Source organism: Opisthocomus hoazin, chromosome 5, assembly GCF_030867145.1.
Source record: "Opisthocomus hoazin isolate bOpiHoa1 chromosome 5, bOpiHoa1.hap1, whole genome shotgun sequence".
Lineage (NCBI taxonomy): Eukaryota > Metazoa > Chordata > Aves > Opisthocomiformes > Opisthocomidae > Opisthocomus > Opisthocomus hoazin.
In genome coordinates this window covers 52264333-52287192 of record NC_134418.1, presented here as the reverse complement: position 1 = coordinate 52287192, position 22860 = coordinate 52264333, and the positions used below count along the sequence as shown (strand labels likewise).

At 41.9% G+C, this 22860-nt stretch overlaps 1 protein-coding gene across 17 annotated transcripts in view; it reads right to left on the bottom strand.

Moving 5' to 3' along the window:
- Positions 1 to 22860, bottom strand: part of ADGRL3 (adhesion G protein-coupled receptor L3) — a 522074-nt gene that overhangs the window by 285451 nt on the left and 213763 nt on the right. For 16 of the 17 annotated variants that reach the window (XM_075421264.1, XM_075421268.1, XM_075421251.1 and 13 more), the window contains 2 exons: positions 2628 to 2648; positions 1683 to 1896 (listed from right to left, as the gene is read on the bottom strand). In XM_075421264.1, the coding sequence (XP_075277379.1) occupies positions 1683 to 1896; positions 2628 to 2648 (235 nt within the window). The remainder of the gene's footprint in view (positions 1 to 1682; positions 1897 to 2627; positions 2649 to 22860) is intronic. The other variant, XM_075421255.1, reaches the window with a different exon arrangement.

Below are 22860 nucleotides of genomic sequence, written 5' to 3'. Positions count from 1 at the left end.
AGAGATGCACTTCTCTGCTAACTCTCTGCTAAGCTGTCTGAGTCCGCAGAGATGATATCTGGAGCCGAGTAATCGACGCAAGTTTTCATCCCAGTGCTGTGGGCACACAACATGATTATGTGCCCTCCCTGACCAATGGGCTAATGTTTATTGCAGACTTGCTACACATGGGGACCGACCAGAAGATTGCAGAGCTCTGCGTGTGGCTTGCAAGTTAAGGTCTGGATGACGCTACTACGTATATATAAAAATATTAATCTTTGTACTCTGTAATGCCCCACAAAGGGGATGACATGGTTTTATTCTGCCAATATGCAGAGGATTAAGGGTATCTGCTTGAAGCCACTAACAACCTGAACAGAAGAATTAGAGTAATTCCACTAAAACCATGCCCAATCCAAGGGACTAGCCGATAGCACGTTGTTACCCTTTCTGCTTGTCTTGAAAACGTAACCAGAACAATCCTGCAAACAGGACTTCAACCAGCTATGCAAGGGGGGTCAACTTAAAGAATGGGCTTATAGGACCATACGCAACGACGAGGACATTTTTCATGAGACCTCTCAGCATTTGGAGGTCTAAATCCTTGATGTGGAGCAATTCTAAAAGGAGCTCAAAAATAGCTGTTAGCATGTCACATACAGACGAAACTCACACTTTCTTTTCTGTCACTCACACAACCCCATTTTTAGCACAAGCAGCCACAGAAAACAATAGTAAGATACTCCATTAAAACCTTGCACTGCTTTAGCCTTTAGGTCACCACGCAAATGCTGTTGTCATGACTTCAATTAGCAACACTTTGCCTATGTCAATACCATTATTAATACCCTGAAACACTAATTTCTATTATTATTTAATTAATAGCCAAATGTACTGAATAATTATTCACATGTAGTTATTAGGAGAAATGTACCAAATGCAATTACATGTCAAGAGCTATGACTTACAAATCCTTCCCACAACACCTCTTGTGCCAGGAAATCACCTGAAAACTTCAGCAACAGATAAAGGCTTTCCATAACCAGGATACCTCTAGGCTGGAATAAGCTGTTAGGCCCTCGCTGTGCAATACCGGAACCTGTTTACATGGTGTGTATCTCAGCTGCCATTTCCAGATGCAGTAGCCACACTTAACAGCAATAGTTATTAAACAGAATTTCAGTAAGTCTCCTGCAAAACCAATGTGAATGCGAGTCCTTGATTAGGAATTCAGATCCTCCCTAAAACTAAGCCTGGAAACACAATAAATGATGGAGACTTTTCTTTGCATTTTGAAAAATGTAAACATTATTTTGAACACAAAATATGAATTGTCTGAAGGAGATTATTTGCCATCTGTTTGAACACAGCACAAAAACCAGTGATCGCGCATTTGAGAAAGACTTCACTTATATGTTCATTAAGAGCCTTGATATTTGGGTATTTCAGAGGTAAAACTGAGATGCAGTGAGTTTCAAGATGACTGATTAGTAGTACTTACAGCAAATGTGACTTCTATTGTGCGCCGCTAACCCAACTCTGTTAAACCCACAGTTTAGCAATGATAGCTGTAATTCTGTCCACATACATACAGACTAAGTACCTGCATTTTCTCATGCAAACACACACACACAAACTGGTGTGTACATACCGGATTAAAAAAACAACAGTCAGCAAACAAAGAATATTAAATACTATACCTTTGAGTCATAATCTTATAGGCATCTGGCAGATAACAGCGGATATTCTCCATCTGAGCAGGATCAGAGTCACAGATTTTATCATCAGTCCTCCCGTAGTTGGCACTTTCGATCATGATAACATCTGTTCCTGGGCAGCGAAGCTCTATGGGGTAACTCTCGCACGACAGCTCCCTTCGGACCACAGCCATGGGGACCGGGGCACGGCTGAAAGCTGCAAGGATTAACACAGAAACACAGCAAACATTTACTTTCCACACTGAGGTGAGGATTAAAAGTGGAATGATGTTTAGCAGCAGGTTTTATCCATACGCTGTACTGAGGCAGTTTTGATACCATTGAGATACGGTCTGCAGAAATGGGGACTGATCCCCATCTTGCTGGCTGCCCAGAGAAATCGATTCTTCACTCAGTGACTTGATTTTCTCATTTCAAAAATAAGCTAACAATCCCCTTTATATAGAGCTTTAGAAATCCCCTACTGAAAGAGGTAAATAGCAACTATGGCATTGTTATGCCTTCTACTTACCAGGTGAAAAGCTAGTTGGCTTTGATACATAAAATTACAGTCCTGTGTTGTACCTGATCAGCTGGGGGAAATTTTCCGACAACAAGCAATCCAAGCACCAGGACCCCACGTGCTCAGAGAGATTGCATTTGTCCTACTGCAGATGTAATAACATCTGTATTGCTCCCGGTCCTTTTTCTGGTCCTCAGAAAACATGAGGCTAATGTCTTTTGCTGTAGCCTGCAGCGTGCCGGGGGATGACTTGTGGGTTCTGGCAACCATCCCAAAGTTTGGGCCCTGCAGTGGTATTTTCCATGGAAAGGCCAATGTATGGGACATTGAGTGATTAAAGTTGTCCCAGCTTTGTGTCAGATCTGCCTGGATCAATACTGGCACATACTAGTAAAGTTAATTTAAAGAGCTCTCAGAAATCTTACCTGTTTTAAAAGAAATCCAGGCTAGAGTTTGCAAAAGAAAAAAGAAACACGCTTTCAGATGCCTTGAAAAGAAAACCCTAAAGTATTAGTAAATAAACTCACATGATAACAAGCCATAATATTTCCCATCTTTACAGCCCCTTTGATCCAAAGATCTTCAACAGCTTGACAAACGTGAATGTATTTATCCCCCAAATATCCATGTGAAGTAGCTATGCATTGTCATTCTCGTCTCAGCCACAGAAGGGTTGTGCAGCTTCCAGAAGATCTCACAGGAAATCCACAGTGAAGCTGGGAAGTGAATACCTGTTTCCCAGCCGAGCACACTGGCCACAAACTGAAACAAAAGCCAACCCCTTTCCTTCCTTATTCCATGAGAATGAAAACTCACCCACACATCAAAAAGGTTTCCAGCGGCAGGCATGACATGCCCTTCTGCCTCCATTTTGTACTACTTCCAACCACACAGCTCAACATATAAACTAAGCCTGTATCTATGTGATGGTCCCACAGCAGTCAGGGAAGGTTTAACCCTCTAACAGATCCAGGGCCCATCTGAGACCAAGCATCGTTCAACAGCTCACTTCTTCCCCAGCCCCATTATGAAAACACCAAAATACCCTCCCCTAAACTAAAAATCCCTTCCAATGCGCTGTTGTCTTGTCCCATAAAACTTCCACACGGTGCATGAACGCCAAGTTTGAAAATGCAAGTGTACTGATGGTAGATATATATTCAGTGTATATATATATGTACTGAAGGTATACCCCTTACCTGTATCAAGGCTGCTGTCTGTCTGGCAGTCAGCAATCCAACACATTACTCTAACTTCCGTGAAGCCTTCTATTATTGTCAGTTTTCTCATTTAGGTTTGTATTATTGGACAGATAAACATTTCCATTTCTGTAAATTTGCAGGGATTACTCTAGTATCAGATCCTTACTTATGTGTCAGAGTTCTGGACTAACTGCCAAACTCCCAAGACAGACATGCATTTATTCTCGAATAATAGCTTCTACAATTAGCATAACTTTAGGGTTTGGATCATGTAAGATGTCCTCCTTCCCCAGGATCGGAGAAACATTTTTGCTCTGAGGTCATATTGCACCATACATCTGTGTAATGCAGTAAATTCTTACTGTGACCAAGTTGCCCTGTTACAGAAGGAGGGAAGCCAGGAAGACAAGCACAAACCTCCAAGACGCAATATTTTATTCCTACGCTGGGCATTATGTCACTAATCAATGACAAGGCAAGTGGAGGAAGGATGGGACAAAGTTAGAGACAACATTTGATCGAAGAGATAAGCCTGTCAGAAAGGCAGAGCTGGCAAAGCCCAGCAATTTTAGCCTATCCTACAAATAACATCAAGAGGTATTAAGATCGATTAAAAGGATCTGTCCACAGAAGCCTGCAGTAGCCCCTGCTCTGCAAAACACCAGACTCCATGGCAACACGGGGGGAGTTTCTATTTGCCTGCGTTACTATTAGCATTCACAGGCCGAGTGTTGACCAGAAAAGTTCTGATGCCAGGCTGCTGGTTTTGGAAAGAGCTGTGGTGAGCTCTCTTTTTGAGCCTCTTCCATACTAAACCCGAGCAGATTGGCAACACGGGAGGCAGAAGGTTTCTAGCAGCTTTTGGCAGAACGCTGAGGCCAAGTGCCCTCCCTCCTCCTGCCACGCACTTAGAGGACTCCTATTAACTGCCAAGAAAATGGCAAAATGAGGTTCACAGTCCATATTAGCTGTTTGGGGCTATGGTTTGGCTCAGTTCTTGTGCAATTTGGATTCTTTTCTCTGGGAGGCTACTGCAGGCTACAGAAACAGCAAAGACAGTTGCTAATACTACTTTACTTTTTACCGTTCCCACTATAGAAAACAAAACCCAAACCTCCAACCCACATGCCTCAGAAAGTATATTTTTGCTGTTAACTCCTATGCATTTTTTGCAGTAACTATTCTATATTGTCAAAGAAAGCAGACATTAAACACGTGATGGTTGTGGAAAACCCTGCTTAAAATCACAGAAATTAACTGTCTGGGAATTCACTCATACAAACCTGGTGTATTTGTCAATCACCAATCCTGTACATATGCAGCTAATCTTAACTCTCGTCTTTTATTGGAAATAAGATATTAGGAACTGCTATCAGCAATACGGTTTTATTAAAATAGAAATTTATCTGAGGACAGAGATAGCATCCTAATCTCACAGCAACTCTATCAACAATAATGATGCAGTACTTCAGGCTTCTAGTGGAGGATTTCACAGTTAATACGAAAATACAGAGGTTTAGTAAAAGCTGTTAAGCATGTTCCTGCACCAGGTGTGAGAGCACATTTCTTGTACCTTGGGCATCTCTCCTATACATGAGGCTTTATAGCACTGATCTACTAAACTTGCATGAATGTCAGTCCCCAATGCCCCTAAAAAACCCCAAACCAAAACCAAACATGCCTCCCCAGAAATAACAGCTCATGTACTACTTCCTATTCTGTTTACTGGAATTCACCTTTTTGTTTCTCACATAATCACTTCACTGCTTGCCATTAGAAAGGCAGCTTTCACTTACAGACACCGCACTGTGGCATCATGGAGTCAACATTTATTTCCAGGACATACTGCATAAAAGAAATGTGACACCCTGGACAAATCGTAGGAATAGTTGCACACTGTAATACAATATGACAGGAGAAAGCAATGGGGCATGTTTCCATCCTGCCATCCTCCACCGAATCAGTTGCTCTGCATGGCTTTTTTTCTACCTCGACATCCGCAATAAATGCTTTAAATGGAGATTGGAGGTTGGTTGTTTATCTCCTTGCGAGCACATTTCTTGATGTTGCATCCCTATACTATAATCTTATTTAAACGTTTTTACTGGTTTTCCTGGGAGGAGCAAAAGGTTTTTGCTTTTTGCTATGGAATAAGCTACTTCAAAGCCCATCTGCGGAATACACAGCACGATTGTATTAATTCATTAATATACTTCTCTCTCCTTTGAGCAGCTCCCTATCTTTGCAGTCTCTCACTGAGCTCCTTATTTAATCTCCTAAATAAGTGACCTAATTGTTGGCTTGAAGTCAAGAGATGCTGATGGCCGCTCCACTACTTTGAAAAACAGGTGTCTTTTTCCAGGATCCTACGTGCAGACAGCCATCTAAATACAGACGGTAGAACTTAAAGATTTTGAAAAACAGTCTTTTAACATTTAAACGTGTGCCAACTTGAGTTTTCTAAGTGCAGCCATTTAGTGGAGAATCATCCTCCTGAGCTTCTGCAGGGCAACGTGAGACCAGAGGGTGAAACAGCAACAGATAATGACAGGATTTTATCTGGGCGATTTAGAACTTCTTTGTCTCTGCTAATTTCAGGAGCTGGAAAATTAAGTAAGTCATCAAAATCTTGTGCTTCTTCTCCCCCTCGCTTTTGACCTCAGAACATAATTGCCTCTTGTCATGCCTGCAGGGCATGGGCTTCTAGTTATCACTGTGTGCTTAATCAAATGCTGAAATAGCCTTTAAATTACGTGTCTTCTTGGCTGCTACAGACTTGTTGAGCTTTGTTACACTTAGAGGCATGATGGTAGTAGACGTACTTTTAAAAGAAAAGTGTGGGATGATGCTTTTAATTAGGCTTTATATGCAATTTTCCCAGCAAAATGATGTTCTGGCTCAGAAAATTCAGAGTGAAATTTCAGCACATATTTAAGGACAGTGAATCAAAAGCTGGAAATGTAGAGATAATTATTTTCACAAGCTCTGCACATGATTTGGTGTGCCCAGCTAAATACCTGACTTACTGTTCCCAAAGGCAAACACAACATACTGGGAGAAGAGGTTTCCTGCTAATTTGGAAGAATGTTTCTGTATTAGTGATTTCACAGTACTTCATATTCCCACAGTTTACCTTGACTCCGTGGAAAAGAAAAAAAAAACAGACAGAAAGTAGTAATAAAAAAATCTCCCTCCTCTCCTTATTCTGAAGCCTACTCAGGTATGGGTACGAGCTGAAATCCCTTTCAATCGGTGAGTCAATAGGCCTTACACGATTCTCACCCCCTGAAGAGAAGCACATCTTTAAGTGCTTTTTTAAATCAGGATCCTACTTTTCCCTGTTGAGATATACAGTCTCATTAGTGCATTCATTTGCAGCATGAAAACGTAGCTCAGTGCTTCTTCTGTCTCCTTTTTCCTTAATCCAAATTATACCCGTCCTCTGATCTCAACAACAATATTAGTAGCAAACAAAAACTCAGGTTAAAGATAGTGACAAAAAACATTTCTCCAATGTATAATACCCCCATTCCCCAGTATTTCCATTGCTTACAAATACCAATATAGTTCTGACAAACTTAAAAAGCCCGATTGGTCCAAAGTTCTCTGAAAACTTGTGATTAGTACGTAAATATGGAAATACTGTTCTCCCTCCTCCACTTTCTTTACATATGCTGACAACAATTTAAATAGTAAAGAATTCTGTGTCTTTTCTAGGGGGACAGGGTGAAAAAGCCTTTCTTCTACTCTCAGCCTGCGGAGGGGTTAAAGGTGCATTCTACAGACAATGGCTGGTGCCAAGACATTGCAGCAAACGCTTGCAACATCCATATCCAGCTCCTCTGGGGAGAAAATGAAGACTGAAGGCAGCCAGTGTGGCCAAACGGCTGAAGCCATCAGCAGTGCAAGGCTGCTGCTGGACAGTGCTGGTCTTCACTCCCAACTCTCCCCTCAGTGCCTCAGCTGATTGCTGTCTCCTCTATGAAATAGGAAAATTATCTGATCTCCATAAAGCACTTCAAAATCTGCTAGGGAAAGGAAGAAGAGAACTAGATATAACCCTCAGAAGGTGAGGAATGTGGCTTCAGCCTGAGTTTCCCCATGTGAATCAAACATCCGCATGCCCCCCAGGCCATCTTGGACTTTCTTATTTTATATAAGATAGCAAAAACTGTTTGCGAGTTTCCTTTGGGCACCTTCACCAGAAGCAGTGAGCCCCCCTCACCCAGCAAACAGCAGGTATGAACAGACTTCACAACTGCAAGAGCCTCCTCTTACATGGTGAGATGGAATACACACACACAGAAAAAAAAAAGGGAACACAATGTGGTGCAATACCCCAGCCATGGTAACCAAAGAAAAGTTAAAAAACCCCTGTTGCCCTTCCCTGTGCATTTTATGTGGAAGTTGAGGTTGACTCTCTTATGGTTCCATAAATTGCTCAATCTAACTCCATTACAACACTCAAGTGACACTTGCTAGGGATCTGCTTTCAGGTTATGTGAGTTAAAATACAACAGACGTTCAGCAGCGTGTTTCTACCTGACACCCTCCCCAATGACGAAAAGGAGACAGAGAACGGTGTAGTAAACATACAGAGGTTTTCTTCAGGGACTGCCAAACCCACACATAGACAGTGCATTTTCCAAGGTGACACAGCCAAGGATGCAAACAGGAGCACAACAAAAAGCCGAGCCAAGTCCCAAACAGCACATCTCTGAAGCAAGTCTCTGCCCCCAGCACCAGCCTCCTGGAAAGTACCTTTTATTTCCATGGCAGATCTCCTTCTTCCATGTTTCTAGACACCCTAGAGGCCAGATCTCAAAAGGGTGATACAGAAACAACTGGCCCTTTCCATTGCCCATTGGATGCCCGGAACACCCAGGGACAGCAGCGAGAGGATTAGGCACCAAGCAGCTACATCCCGGGGCACCACTTCTGCTCACGTTTCATACCACTGATATGCCTCATCTCCTTGCTGCGCTCAGCTGGTAAACACCTTTCTATCTATCTCAAAACCTAGCTCAAAATATGGAAAAGCTTTTCTCATTAGCAAAACGTATTAGATTCTTTTAGACTCTCTGAACATCAGATTAGCTCTTCCTATAAGGGTGAAGAGAAAAGAAATTCACAGATAACGAGGACTGGTGGAAGATTACCAGAAAGAGGAAAGAATGGTGAAGTTGATGCATCTGCACCTAAGGATGGGCATTTATGAGGGAAATGGGTCATTGAGAGCCCCTGTGAGCAAAGGAGATGAAGTGATAAAAGAGCAAGACCACAGAAACCAGAGGGTAACTACGAATGGAGGAGTCTGACAGTAGGAGGTGACTGAGGATATGCAAAGGGAGAGAGGTTAGAAGGCAGACTGGCCCAGGGAGATGCGGCACTTAAATGAACCAGACAGACCTGTGGGAGAAAGCAGTGCAACAGCAGTACTGTGCTTCCTTTCTGTTTCTCCATTCCCATCTTCTGGGACTCCTGGGTTGCTGCCTTAGTAGTGAGTGACAGGCAACACTCTGAGAATTGTAATAAACATTTCTTTTGGCAAGCCCATATCTTCGCAAATCCCCCACTTACAGAGAGGTGAATACTTCTGCAGCTAATATTTACACTAGAGCACACTGCAAGGCAAGGTACCACCAAGAGGCACCCTCCATGCTGCAAAAGAGGCAGTGGTCTGACGTAAACCAACCTACCAGGTCACCGTTGTTGAAGGGAGAGAGGGTCCTGGTTCCCCCCTAGCCAAGCCCTCCTATCTCCAGCCATGCTTCAGCTGCTCGACCTGCACCCAGTTCTGGTGCTTGCTGGACCCCTTCATGAGGCAGGTCAACTCAGTAGTCCACCCAGAAATAGGGCAGGGAGAAAAAGAGAGGTTTCTGCTGGGCTGGCAGAGTTGAATCAGCTCCGAAAAGGTTAGCTAAGGTCATAAAAAGGAAGCAAAACATCTTTAGAAGGAAGGAAGGGATGCTGAAAGTAATGTGCTTTTCAAAAATACATGACAACTTACCTTCAAATCAGAGGTCAGAAGCACAGTCCCAGCTTGAGCTAAATGTCACTTAATTTAATTAAAGTAGAAGCAAAAACTTGAGAACAACAGACAAATGAAACGTCTTCCAACGGGAAGGTTGAATGCAAGTACATTAATATTTAGGCCCCATCATGGGAAAAGGCTATTACTTTGTATCTTTTCTTTTGCAGGGGATCATCTCCTTTGTAACAAAAGGTATGCACAAGAAGATACTTGCATACAACTGCTCTTTAAATTCACAGGCTTCCTTCACGTGAATTCACTTTCAAGTGTAGGAAAATGTTGTACAGACAGTGAAAGTGTCTGCAGTTAAAGCCCTGCACTGCAGTGCATAACACGTATAACTATCACTCATGCTAAACTTGCCTTCCAGTCCAACAGGGACATTACTTAAAATATCAGGGTTTCAGATCCTGGTCCATAACATTGAGACACTGATGTTCTCAGTAAAGGAAGTGTCAGGTTCTGTGCCAGAGGGACCAGTCCTTTTTACAAATCCACACACCACAAAACAGCACTGGGGCCTTCAATAAGTAAAAACATCCCATTTATTACTTACCCAACTCAAAGTTACTGCTGTTACACAGACAGTTAACTTAACCAACCCCCAAAAACCCAAATCAAAACACGGAAGCTTTGACATTGCTGAACAACCTTGAAGTCTCAAATTTAATGCAGCACAAATTAATGTGGTGAAGCGAGTAGAATTTGAGTAATAACAGAATTCACTGTATTTTAAATTACTCTTCTGTAGCTTTTTATTGTAGCCATTAGTAAGGTTAATTTTTTAATCTCAGATAAAAACTTTTACAAACCACCATAGTAGGTATAATCATACAGGCAGTTCGATAAACAAGTATCAAGGGTTTAGCCTAAGAACATTAAGGAAACATCATCTGTTTATCAGTTTTGGATTTCATATTAAATCATAAGCTCATTTAATATTACACTTTGTTATTGTTTCCATTTTAAAAACTAGCTTAAATTCTTAGCTGTGCTAAAATAATGCAAATTTGGAATAAGTTTCCTGCTACCAGGAGAGCATTTTTAGGTATGTCACCAGAATAGGCTTCGACAGGATTTAGTGGTGTACCCCAATGGATGTTGCTTAAGTGTGGAGGACGTGCTCTTCTCCAGTATTTGTACCACTGTGACCTAAGAGGTGGCAGCCCTGAGCTACAGAAAGCAGGTAAACGATAAGCTGGAGGAGACTGAGATCCAAATTCATCCTCAGAAGTCAGAGATGGTCTGCCATGGAGGGTGGCCATGTGCAAGAGTCCAGATCTGACTTCTGTCTTGCCACAAGAAAAAAAAAATTGAAAGAAAAAAAAGAAAGAAAAAAACCACAACACACACACAAAAAAACACCAACCGAAAAAAACCCGCACAAAACTAAAACTCCTCAAAGTCAGGAAGAGATCCAGTGAACTCAGCAGGTTCAGAAATTCTTTTAAGGCTGATGCAAATCAAGACATGTTAGATGTACCTGGAGCTTTGCTGACGAGCAGAGTGACTTCAAATAATACATTCCTACCAAGTAACACCTCCTCAAAGTTAATTTTGATTTACAGTTCCCTGAATAGCCTCTGAAGGGGAGCACTAAAGCTCTCGTAGAAAGATCTGCATTATTAAATAAATGATGAACAGCAGATCCAGGATTACTTTGTGCTTTTTATGGACTTGTTTACCAGAGCAGTAAATCTATTTTTAAGTTTGTATTGCCCGGAAAGGAGAACTGTGTGAAATTTGAAGAACTGTCCAGAGAAGAAGACAGACAGGGAAAAGAGAAAAATTCCTCCCGAAGTATTAGAGCCTGTCATTCAAATACCTGTATAAAAGTCTGGGGCCTCAAATATTTATCATTTAAACCAATTGCTTTGCATCACCAAAGGCAAAGAATGACTCCTTTAGAGTTAATTTTATAAGAAATTACCCAGACCTTGAAGACTAGCCATCTTTACGACGTAATACAGCTAAACTATAGATTGTTAAATAACTGATTTTTTTCTTGGTGTTCTAGCATCATAGCTCCTTCGCATCTCTGCCATAAATAACACCAGAGAATTCGTTCTTTCCACTAGCCATAACTCTGTTAAAGTTTAATAAAGAAGCCTGAGACTGCTTTAAGATCTTGCCTCCCCCCAGAATTGCATATATGTATTTTTTATATACACACACATCTACAAATGTGTGATATCTATGTAACAGACAAAAGCGCAAGTGTACTTTTCTACATGGCAAGATGAAATTTGGGGTTCCCTACTCAGCACACCTTAAAGGTCATTGATTTTTAGAAACCAGTCGGTGCTTACCAGCAAGATCTGTGAGTACTCTGCAAGACAACCCAGAACCCAGCTGCTGGATGAGGACTTCCACAGCATCACATCTATGAGCTCCATCTCAGAAACAGAAGCATGAGATCTAAGATCGTTTTTACTGATACGCTAACAAGAATTACAGGTAGGCTGTGGCAAGCCATTCTCTGCAGCCTCTGAATCGTAACTCTCCCCAAAGTCTGTGACGTTAACTCCCCTCTGACCTCTACAGATCAAGGATTTCACCTCAAATATACCAGGAACTGAAAAGAGCTTTGCAGAAGCATACGCATTCATCTGAACAGTAACGAACTTTATTTACTTCCCCCTCAGTCTTAAAAATAAAGAACAACGGGAGAATTAAATTTGGGGAATGAGCTGAAATGTGCACACATGCTCTAGGTGGAAATATATTCCACATAAAAGCAGATTTCCAGCAAAATCACATATTTTTGCCTGCAGATATCCCTTGTCCTCAGTGGAAAATAGGAAAATGTCAAAACTAATGAATTAAATTAACTCTACAAAATGGTTCACTTACTAGGAAACAACTAAAATCCTGAATGATGATGTTTCCTGTTACACCCACCTGCTCAGAGCAAACACTGTGGTTAATTATTTTTCCACCTAACGCAGCCTGTGCAAATATTGCTCCAGAAACACTGTACACATACATACATGTATATACATAATACACATACACAATACTGCCCATCTCAAGGTAAGCCATAAAAAAAATCTGAAATAATGCTCACCTGTAAGCTTCCAGAAATGCTCTGAACAGATTAACTGCTCCCAGAGGAGTCAGGTGAACAGCTCTGCAACAGAGCTGATTGCTCCCGGGCTTCACACTAGGGAGGTGATGCTTCTCCTGCAGCATCACCAGGACTGCCACTGCCAACCCAGGGTGGCTGGGGCATGACAGCGTGACCAAACTCACCTTACAACATTTTTATCTGCAATAAATGTTCTGAATCATGCCCTCCACACCCCACAATTTCAGTTTAAAGTAACCAGGGGACACCAGGATACAGGTTTCCACTCATTTTTCAACTCCAGCCTTCAAAAGTGGTTAATAATAGCCTAAATAATAGCCTATTTTTATAAGCAGCAGTAACAAGTATGAAAAGTCACAGAGACATTGTGCTCAGTAAAAAACCAACCTGGCACAGGTTAAAAGGCAATCCTGTTTTATGAAAGTCCCTACAGCGCTGGATATCATGATTCATTATTTGTCCTGCAGGAAAGAGAAGGGCTCCTTCACAGCTCCCGTGCACACGACTGAACAAAAAGAGGGTCTGTGCCCCAAAGCACACTTTAAAGAGGAAATATGTACAGATTAGAGGCAGGAGCTACAGTGGCACAGAAAAGGATAGCCATGCAGGATGGGTAGCAAATAGATGCAGATACCATATGTGAGAGCACAATGCTCATCAGTTCCATGAAAAGATGGTTGGGGAAAAAAAAAATTATCTAACTTGCTTCAGGAACAAAACACTGCAAACAGCTGTGATGGACAAAAGACTTTTTTCCCTCCCTTATCTTCTTTTTTATTTATTTTTTTTTAAGCACAATCACTAATCTTGTTTCAAATTCTCCTCCTCCAAGCAGCAGATGAAAAGAAGTAAATCTTTTGCTGATCTCTGGCAACAAAAGCCAGAATCTAACTGCCCAACAAAACCAGAGAGAGATATCAAGGGTAAGGGCAAAGAAAAGTTTTCAACAAAATAACGTGATGAAAGACCTCATCCCGTCTTCCCCTGTAGATACCAAGTCAGAAAGTGCAGGACTTTTTCAAGTCCCAGACATGACAGCGCTGCTGGGACACCAGAGGATGCCCAGACAGAAGGGTACAACACAGAGGAGGCCCTTGGAGAATCGGGAGGCGAAAGTTCATTTGGGCATACCTGGGCACTGCAGCTCAGCCATGCAACAGCACCCAATGCAGACAGTCTCTCTGATCAGTGAGAAAAGACCCAGAATCCAGCACCCCCAACCAAGCAGTCCCTGTCAGCCAGGGGAGACTTAGGAGACCTTGAATAACACTGACTTTAGGCTTATAGAGTCCCGGCTTTGACCTCCCAGGACAGAAGATGGTCTAGGCAGCTTCACTCGGATTGTTAGAGTGTGCCGGACGGGTGAGGTTGCGGTGCCATCGCATCCAGGGCAGGAGTCCCCAGGACCCCAGTCCAGGATTAGAGGTAGCCTCCCATAAACCTGGGAGGTAGACAGCCTGCAGACATCAAGACCCCCGCCCAGCACTGCCCAAAATCCTTCTGTGCTGTTCCTCCCTAAAGGTTTCTGAAGGATTTCTCCCAGTTGAAAAAAGCACCACGGAAATGTTTGCAGAGAACTGTTTCTGGGAGATTATCAGTTAAATTTCTAATACATTTATGTTACAGTATATTTAAGTGTGTTGTCTAAATAGAAACAGAATTTATCTAACAAAGGATGCATTTCAAGCACTTTTTCCTGTACCTATAATACCCATTTATTTCTGTACCTATTTCAAGCATTGTTCTTCTATTTATGCTTGACATCTAGAATTTCCTGCTTTTTCTAAGCATAAAATTGTTGTATATTTCCACCATCTTGCATTTGCTGTTCGCATTTGAGGAAAGCATTCTGCTGTCACTGGCCTCCAAGGGCTCTTTTGGAGAACGAGGAAAAATCTTCATAAAAGAAACCAGACTTTTCTACTTATGGTTCTCCCATGTCCCATATTATTCTGTAATAAAGCACCCCAAACTGTGCAGAGTTAAGAAACTGTTTTGCATGGGCTGGAGGGCACTTGCCTGGGCAAAATACAAAAAGTATTTTGTTGTTGTTGTTTGTCAGTCTGTTGTTGAGCCTGTCCTCTCTAAAAAATAATGTAGTTTTTGATGTACTGCAATATTTTCCTTATTGTTTTTGGGTAGAGGTGCTAACACACTGGATGCTGTGCTGGTAGAGGATTGTCCTAAGGCTTCTAAATCAGATAAGTAATGAGAAAGAGCAAGTCCTAAATATCTCTCTGCAATTTTTTCATTACATTACTATCAGGGAAGCATATGCTGGAAATCTCATACCATGACTGGCAAAACCAATAAAGTATTGATGCCTACTTTTGACCATAAAAAGTTAAGGAAATTTTAGCAAGACTGTCCCTGGGTAATTTCATACAGGATCCTGTTCTAACAAATAAGTTGATCACAGACCAACAAAAAAAACCCACCCAAAACACCCCCAAACACCTCCAGATGCCCATGAGGAAACAGCCACAAACCAATTTAAATTGGAAAGTAAAATAAGATCACAGACCTGACTAGTAACATATATACTTGAGGCTTTTACCCAGGATAGCTCCTCCTACATTAGAGTATTTCAGACAAAATTAAACAGAAATAAAACTGAAGTTTAAAAATGCAGACAGTAAACTGAGAAGTCTGTTTCCAGATGACAAAATCCGCAACTCTGCAATCATGAGAAAAAGCTTCTTTCGTTAAACAGTCTACCCTCACTTAAAAAAGACTACAAAGGCAGCAATGTAGTTAACAAGTACAAATTACAGTGTGGAAACACAAATATGTCGCAATAAAACTTCAAAATACAAATGAAATAACCTTGGATAATCACATTAAAAACATTACGCTTGCAAAAATTTTGAAGAAGCAGCAGTATTTTTTAAATAGTAAAGTGTATGGGTCAAAGACAATCAGTTATCAAGCATGACATCAATCACCTACAACTATTCAGTAACTCATTCCAATCTGTGTTTGGAAAGAAGCAAACAGATGTATTCATAATTCAGAGTGATAAAGAGGTGCTTTTTGTTCTATCAGATATTAGGAAAGACGTAATAGTAAACAGACCAATATTTTTGATTCTGCAGAATCAGATCTCTTCTATCCGTGAGTTTGGAAAAAAAAAAACCAACCAAACAAAAAACAACCTACAACCCTCTTAGGGACCCCTTGCTGTCTATCTGGGACACCGGCACATTGCTATTAGCAAGCCTTTAAAAAAAAAATATCGAGGCTATCAAAACAGAACATAAGTCCGACTGCATACAGAAAAAATGCATTAGCTGTTGCTTCTCAAAAAGTAATGTAAATGTGGAATTGTCGTCCCAGCTGAACCTTTTCAGGAAGTTTAGCAAGAACCTCATCAGTCCAATATCATTCAACACACTTCCTGATGATCTGAAAGAAAATAAACGCCAAGCTTGCCAAATTTGCAGTCGGCACAAAAATTGATGAAACATTAAGTAATGACACGGACCCTGTCGGTTTTGCAGAATGATCTATACACTGCCCGAGCAGACTGCGCTTTAACACAGACAAGTACAAGTCCATGTAGGAATACAAGAAGTGCTCACTATGTGAGACCACGGCCTTGCAAGCAGTCGCTCTGAAACAAGACTGTTTTCATGATTGATAAGAATTCGAACACTACACAGTGGCTTAAAGGGCAAACATGATCTCTGCTAGTATTAGGAGATGAATAACAAGCAGAAGTGGGAAGATGAAATTGCCCTGCATATGGTATTAACGAGTCCATTACTGGAACATGTACATTGTGGTGTCAATGCTTCAAAAAGATTGTCAGAAACTTTGAAAGGATTTGCAAAAGAACTTAAGAAAATTTAATAAATAAATAAAATCAAGTAGAGTCTGGAAAGACAGTTTTACAAGTGGGACACCAAAGCTGCCTAGTCAGTTTAACTAGTCCAAAAGAACATTGTAATCTGCAGCTATCTACAGAGGGAAGATAACTTCTTACAATAGGGAGCTCTTTAATCTAGCAGAAAAAAAGCAAGCGAGATGTAAGAGCTGGAAGTTGAAGCCAGATAAATTCAGGCTAGAAATAAAGGTACATATTTTTAACAGCGTGAATAATTTACCGTGGAACAGGTTACTTAGGTATATGACATATTTCTTATCAGCTCAAGTCCCTAAACCATGACTGCGTATTTTTCTGGAAGATATGTTAAGGTTCAAACAGAAGATATGGGAGCCTGATTCACAAATTGCTGGGTGAGATCTCTATTGTACAAACAGTGTGGCTTGTTGGTCACAGGAGTCTCTTTGTATTTTAAAGATCTACGAAGATCTGGGAGAAAGAAAACAGGAAGAGAGGGGGACATTTGGCAGCACGGAACTCTCTGAATTTATTATCTTTGAGTAAAAAAACCAAAACAATCCTCAGTCAGCTTTTATGCAGATACCTACTGCACTCATCCATGCAAAGAAGGTTTCTATCTTGCCTTTATCTAGTGGTCGTGAGTGGACAAAAAATGTTCCAAGGACAGCTTCTTTGAATTCCTAGGAATAAAAGACAGCAAGGAGGAGGAAAGGAATTGCTTAACGCAAACCAACAGATGGGATTTCAGTCAGAGGCTTGCTTTATTTTTATAATGAACCATAATCTGTGTAATCTAAAACAGTTTTTATTTGCTGCAGTGAGACATAAAGAGTGTAGCTATGGCCTGTGAATTGTTTTCTCAACCATTCATCATTATGGAAGGTACCTCTTCATTGTTGAAGACGCACTGGGCCCTGGAGCAGTCAGCCAGATTAAGTTCTGGAGGATGGATGAAAGCATAGGTATGGCATTACATTACAGGTTTGTCTGTTTTGGGTTTTTTTTGTATTTTTGTTTGTTTGTTTTGTTTTTTAATTCAGCTTTCCAACATGGTTATCTAAACAAATTTTTATAATTCTGCAAAGCTTATTAACTGGTCTCTAGGTTGGTATTAGCTATGTAAAGTCTTTACTGTGCACACCCTACAATACCAAATCAATGGCAGAGGCATTTAGGGTCCTGGTATGATGTTACTGGGATGGGTTGGGCGCATTGTTTTCCAAATCCTACTTCCCAGTCATGGTGCTGCAAGTGTCCCCAGCCCTGGCATGGTCCCCTAAGCCCTCTTTGACTGTGCAGCCACTCATGCCAGATGCAGGGAGTTGCAGAGAGCCAGCAGCACTGCACAGAAGCAGGGTCTCCATTCTGCCAGCAGCTCTGTACCACAAATCTTCCCCTGCCACTCAGGCAAAGTAGAGCACAGTATTACTATAATACATCATGTTACATTATACATTATACCACAACATGACAAAATGGAAAGGTAAGCAATTCAATGTTAAGGCACAAAGCCAAGAAAAACTTCAGCTACCTAGAAGCCTGGAGCTGCAAATAGTGACTGCCACATATATTGCTTATTCTTTTGCTCAGGTCCAATATTTAAGTTTCAGCAACACTGGACTTGTGGCTTCTCAGCATACTCATACTCCCATAATGTTCTGCAATATAAAATACTGACTTCTACTCATACATATTTCCCCATGTTATTTAAGTTCATCTTCATATTAAAAATAAATGGATTTAAAATGTAGACAGCTACATATATAAGCACTCTGCTTGAAAGACGTACTTCATCTTTAAATAGCAGCAATCAATACACACAGCATATAACCTAAACAAATTTCTATTATGAATCCTTAATGGATGCATGCTTTGGTCATTTTTATTACTAGTATATTATTGATTTACAGAATACATTACCACCTTAGGCACTAGGATTTGCTGGAGTCCTTACATCCTGCATGTAGTTTTAGTCAAAACAGGAGCCGAAAGTCAATAACCCATTTGCCACCAGCGTAGCCCCTCTACAGAGTTAGATATTTTAATGATGGTCTGACTCTCACAGTGGAATCACTTGTCTTTCAGTGGCATTTATAAGTCATCGTTATTAATGTAAAATTATCCATGAGGCCTGACTGCTTATCTTTCACTCTACTGCCAAAACACTTTGGGAGTCACAATTCGGAAGAACACTGGCACACTAACCTTGCAGATCCCTTGCAGGGCAGAGTTTCTCTGAAATCAAAGCACCCGCTTGAGCTCTTTTGCTCTGAATGAACGAACAGTTTCTCTGTCTTTGCTGCCACTCACATCAGGGAGCGGTGATTGACTACTGCAGTTGCCCAGGAGAAATGGAACCAAACAGCTTTCTTTGATATGAATACTACTACCCGCAGACAGGGAGAAGACAGCATGCCAATCAGTTCCCCCACTACCACCATAAAAAGGCTGCAGAGAACATGTCGACTGCTACTCAGTGAGGCTTCGGAAGTCTACAATAAGATGGGTACATCATAATATTGTTAGACAAATCAAATCCAAAACGTTTGTTTACTGCTACAGACAGAAATGAGGGGAAGAAAAGGGTTTAGGGTTACAGTTACTTTGGTGAACCAATCCTACACTGTTGACTTACAGATTTACATTCCACAGGAGCAACAGCACACGTGTGTCTCTCCAGGATATTATCACGCCTTGGGCAAGCCAGGCTTTATGTCAAAAGCCGAGCACAGAAATGGTAGAGATCCAGTATCGTGAGCATCATCAGTTCTGCAGCTGCTCAATGAGATGACTCTCCTATAATCTCAAAATCAGCTACTTCCAGAGTAAATCCAAAGTAATGTATTGCTTTTCTGCTTTTAATGCCTGTTAAGAGATGGATGAGAACCCAGCCGCTTGGACAGAAAGGTCCGCAAGGAGGGACCCGTGCTTCTCTGTTTCCTCTTTGCGCCTTCTTTTTTTTTTTTAACTGATGCATACGAGGACAAAGGAATACCATACATACAGAGTAGGAGCACTTTGCCCCCTTTTTGCAGAAGAACAAAAAATTGCAATAGAAACAACAATAATCAAAAACACGCCTGAGAAAATAACAGCTGCAAAAAGCAAAAGTCATATCAATTGCTTAGGCCTCTCTGCACACAAAAGTTAAATGAGGTGAAGCAAAAAAGTTTAATTCACTGAACTGACTAGAATTAAACAAATAAGGCATCTAAAAAGTGGAAGATGAGCTCCTAAAAACCTGTTTGTAATGCACACTGTCACACCAACTTTAAACTGACTTTCTTCATCCGTTATCCCATTTCTAACCTAAAGGCAAGGTGCTCACCCCCTCCTCTTCCATTTCTTTCCCACATAGGGATGGCTCCCCAGCACGTGCCTTGCAGGGGATGCCCAACATGAGCCAAATTTAGAAGCCGGCTCAGTCCTGGTCCTTGCTCCGGCACCACAGGGGACAGGAGAACTTCAGCAGCATGTTGAGATGTCCCTAAATATAACAAGAGCATGAGGAGAAAACATCATGTCAGCCTTCCCTGCCTTGTCACCACCCCAAAGTGATAACTTTGAGGATCAGCCGCAGCCACGCGAGAGGCCACCCTAGCAGATTCAGAACAGACCCAGCGGAGGCTCTTCCAGGATATGGTAGGGCTCTTAACAGCCCAAAAATGTTGCAAAAGCGCCTCACCTGTTAAGCAGTACAGGGAAAAGCTTCCAAAGGCCCAGCTGACATCCATGAGGCATTTTGTAAGCAGCCATTTCTGCTTCCATCTTCATTCACGAGTGGCAACAAGAAAACAAGACCAAATATAAAATTATTCTGACTGATGCCCGTTAATGGATCTGTCACACATGAAGACAATCCTGGAAATTATCCTTTGTCCATAGTGGCAACCCCGCTCTGGCATGGCTTGGGTCCAGAACTCCTAAGTTAGATGGCAGTTCCTGTTTTTGTGAATGTTTACTGCATCACGATCCCTGTTCAGCACATTTACACAGAGCACAGTGAACTCAGTAAACACTGAGAGTTCATTTCCATGTATCTTGTGCCAGGCAAGGACACGATAAAATACCACGTTTCTAAAATTAAACTCTCTTTATTAGCAGAATTAAATTAAAGAGGTATCACAACTTCACTTAACTTCAAAGACGTAGGCAGAAGTTTGTGGCAGTTGTTTCGATCAGATGTGTTGTTCACCCAGATTCATATTGAATAAAGCAATCTTAAGGCACACCAGAACTGGAAAGTAATATTCAAACAGTATCTCCCTCATTTTGAATACACACACACACACATACACACAACACTGCTCCATTGAAATATCTTCCAAACAAAACAAACACCTTGCAAAGATATTTTTATATTTCTTTAAATGCAATTTAAAACAGCTATGCAAAATAAACAGAACCTACAGGAAACCTTTCCTTTCAGCCCAGCCAAAAAGCTTAGCTGGATCCCACACGGTGGTTTGGGGGACTTTTGGTTTTCACTTCCTTCACCTCCTCAATCGTTTCAGCAAGGGAATCAGAGCAGACAAATGGCGGGTAGGAGATGAGGAGGCTGGAGGCTAGCAGTGGTGGAGAGCCCAGCTCTGCTGGGTGAGCCTGCCTGTGCTCTGCAGTGTCTTCTCTTTAGGAGTGCACAGACCTTGGCACTGCGCTTCCCAGTGATCATTTTCTACAGCGTCTTTGTGCTCCTGCCATACAAATGCCATCAACAACGATCTCCATGTCTGGAAGCCCTTCCATCATAGGCAAGTGCATTCAGGAAAGCCATAATAACTTCCTGAGGTCAGGAAAATGAGGAACTCATCCAGGTCAGCTGCCATAACCCTGAACAACGGATTTTGTTGTTAAGCAGCAGTGTATCTTTTCTCCTTGGCAACAAAGAAAGAAGAAAAAGAAGCAGTTAGCTCCTTTTCTGCATCCTCTTTGTTGGTCTTGGACTGGACCAACTCCCCAGTTTGCTAAAGTGCTCTCTTGATGCTGTCAGCTGCCCGTCAGGGATGGTGCAGTTTCAAGGGATGCAATGATTTCTCCACCAGCTTTGGCAGTACTTTATGCTTCAGAAGCCACACAGGCATTGCACAGATGGAGGGAGTAGAGACAAGCCTGAGAGAAGAGGCTTCTTTTTATTTTTATCCTCATCTCACCCTGTAGACATTCACCTCCTTCAGCTGCATCCTCATATCACGTTCAAACACTGGACAGGGCCCAGATATTTGCTGTGGCCCTCTGCTCCAGGGTATTCTCCAGTGTCGTCCTAGGATTACACCCATGCCCTGCCACAAGTGCTATTGCTGTACGTCAGCTGAACAAACCTCTAGGCAAAAACCTCTCCTCTTGCATGAATTTGTTATCATAACTCGCTTGCATTTGCCTGCTAGCCACAGAATGATTGCACTGTATCTCACCAAGGCTGGGCCATATCTCCCTAGGCTTGTATTTTCCACTCATCAGCGTGGCTGGGATTACATATCAACCGTTTTGGCAATCCAGCACAAACTGAATGGTCTGTTGACTCACAGCATAGCCGCAAATCTGGCAGTCGAATGTCTGGCAACCTCCTCTAGCACTGCACATACTGAGAGAGTAGGCCTGTACCTCCTGCATTCTGGGCTCCTGCAGCCCACGTGTGCTTCTGCAGCCCACGTGTGCTTTTGCATTAGGTTTTCAGCCCTTGGCTGGGTCTTTCGGTTAGCTTTCTCTCCACCCACCCTTCTGCTAACCTGCATGCATCATGTGGATTCACTCCTAGGGAGTCTTCAACGTCTCCAGAAATTATGTGCTGGAGCCAGACTTGTCAGCTACCTAATGGAGTTAACTCTGTCTTCTCACACATCCTGGATCTTGGCAACCGAAGCAATACTGGTCCACCTTGGGCAAGGACACTCACAAACTCCCAGGCAGCCTTGGGCAGTGTTCCTAGCAACAGCTTTGCAGTCATACCTTGGGTGACTGTTCTCCCATACGTTGGGAAGCACATTTTATGGTTGTTTTCTGATCTTTATCCTCCAGGTAGGTCTGTGTACAGACTCCTGTCTTCCTTCCTCTATCACCCTGTTCCTTGCAAGGGAATTTTGTTCAAAAAAAGTTTTTTTGTGTGTTTGAGATCTTACATACAGGTCCTTAACTTAGTTTGATGGTGACATGGGTTTTCTTTTTCTTCTCCTTTTAATCACACCTTCTTGCTGATGTACAGTTGGCAACAGTCCTGCTTTGAGCCAGAAGTTGGCTCAGAAGAAGCTCCCTTCAGACCAGCACTATTGTAATTTTCCCCTCTCATGGGTCTCATTGGCACCACCTTACACTTTGTATTCAAGATAATACCTCAAACTGAACAGTTACTTCAGGAACAGAACTAGCAATGGTACAGTTACAACTACAGCACACACCCTGGCCATGTCCACAGGCTGCATCTCTTGCTTCTGCTAGACTGGGTTCTTTCTTCCCCATACCAGGGAGGTTGCTATGGAGATTTCTTCAGAAA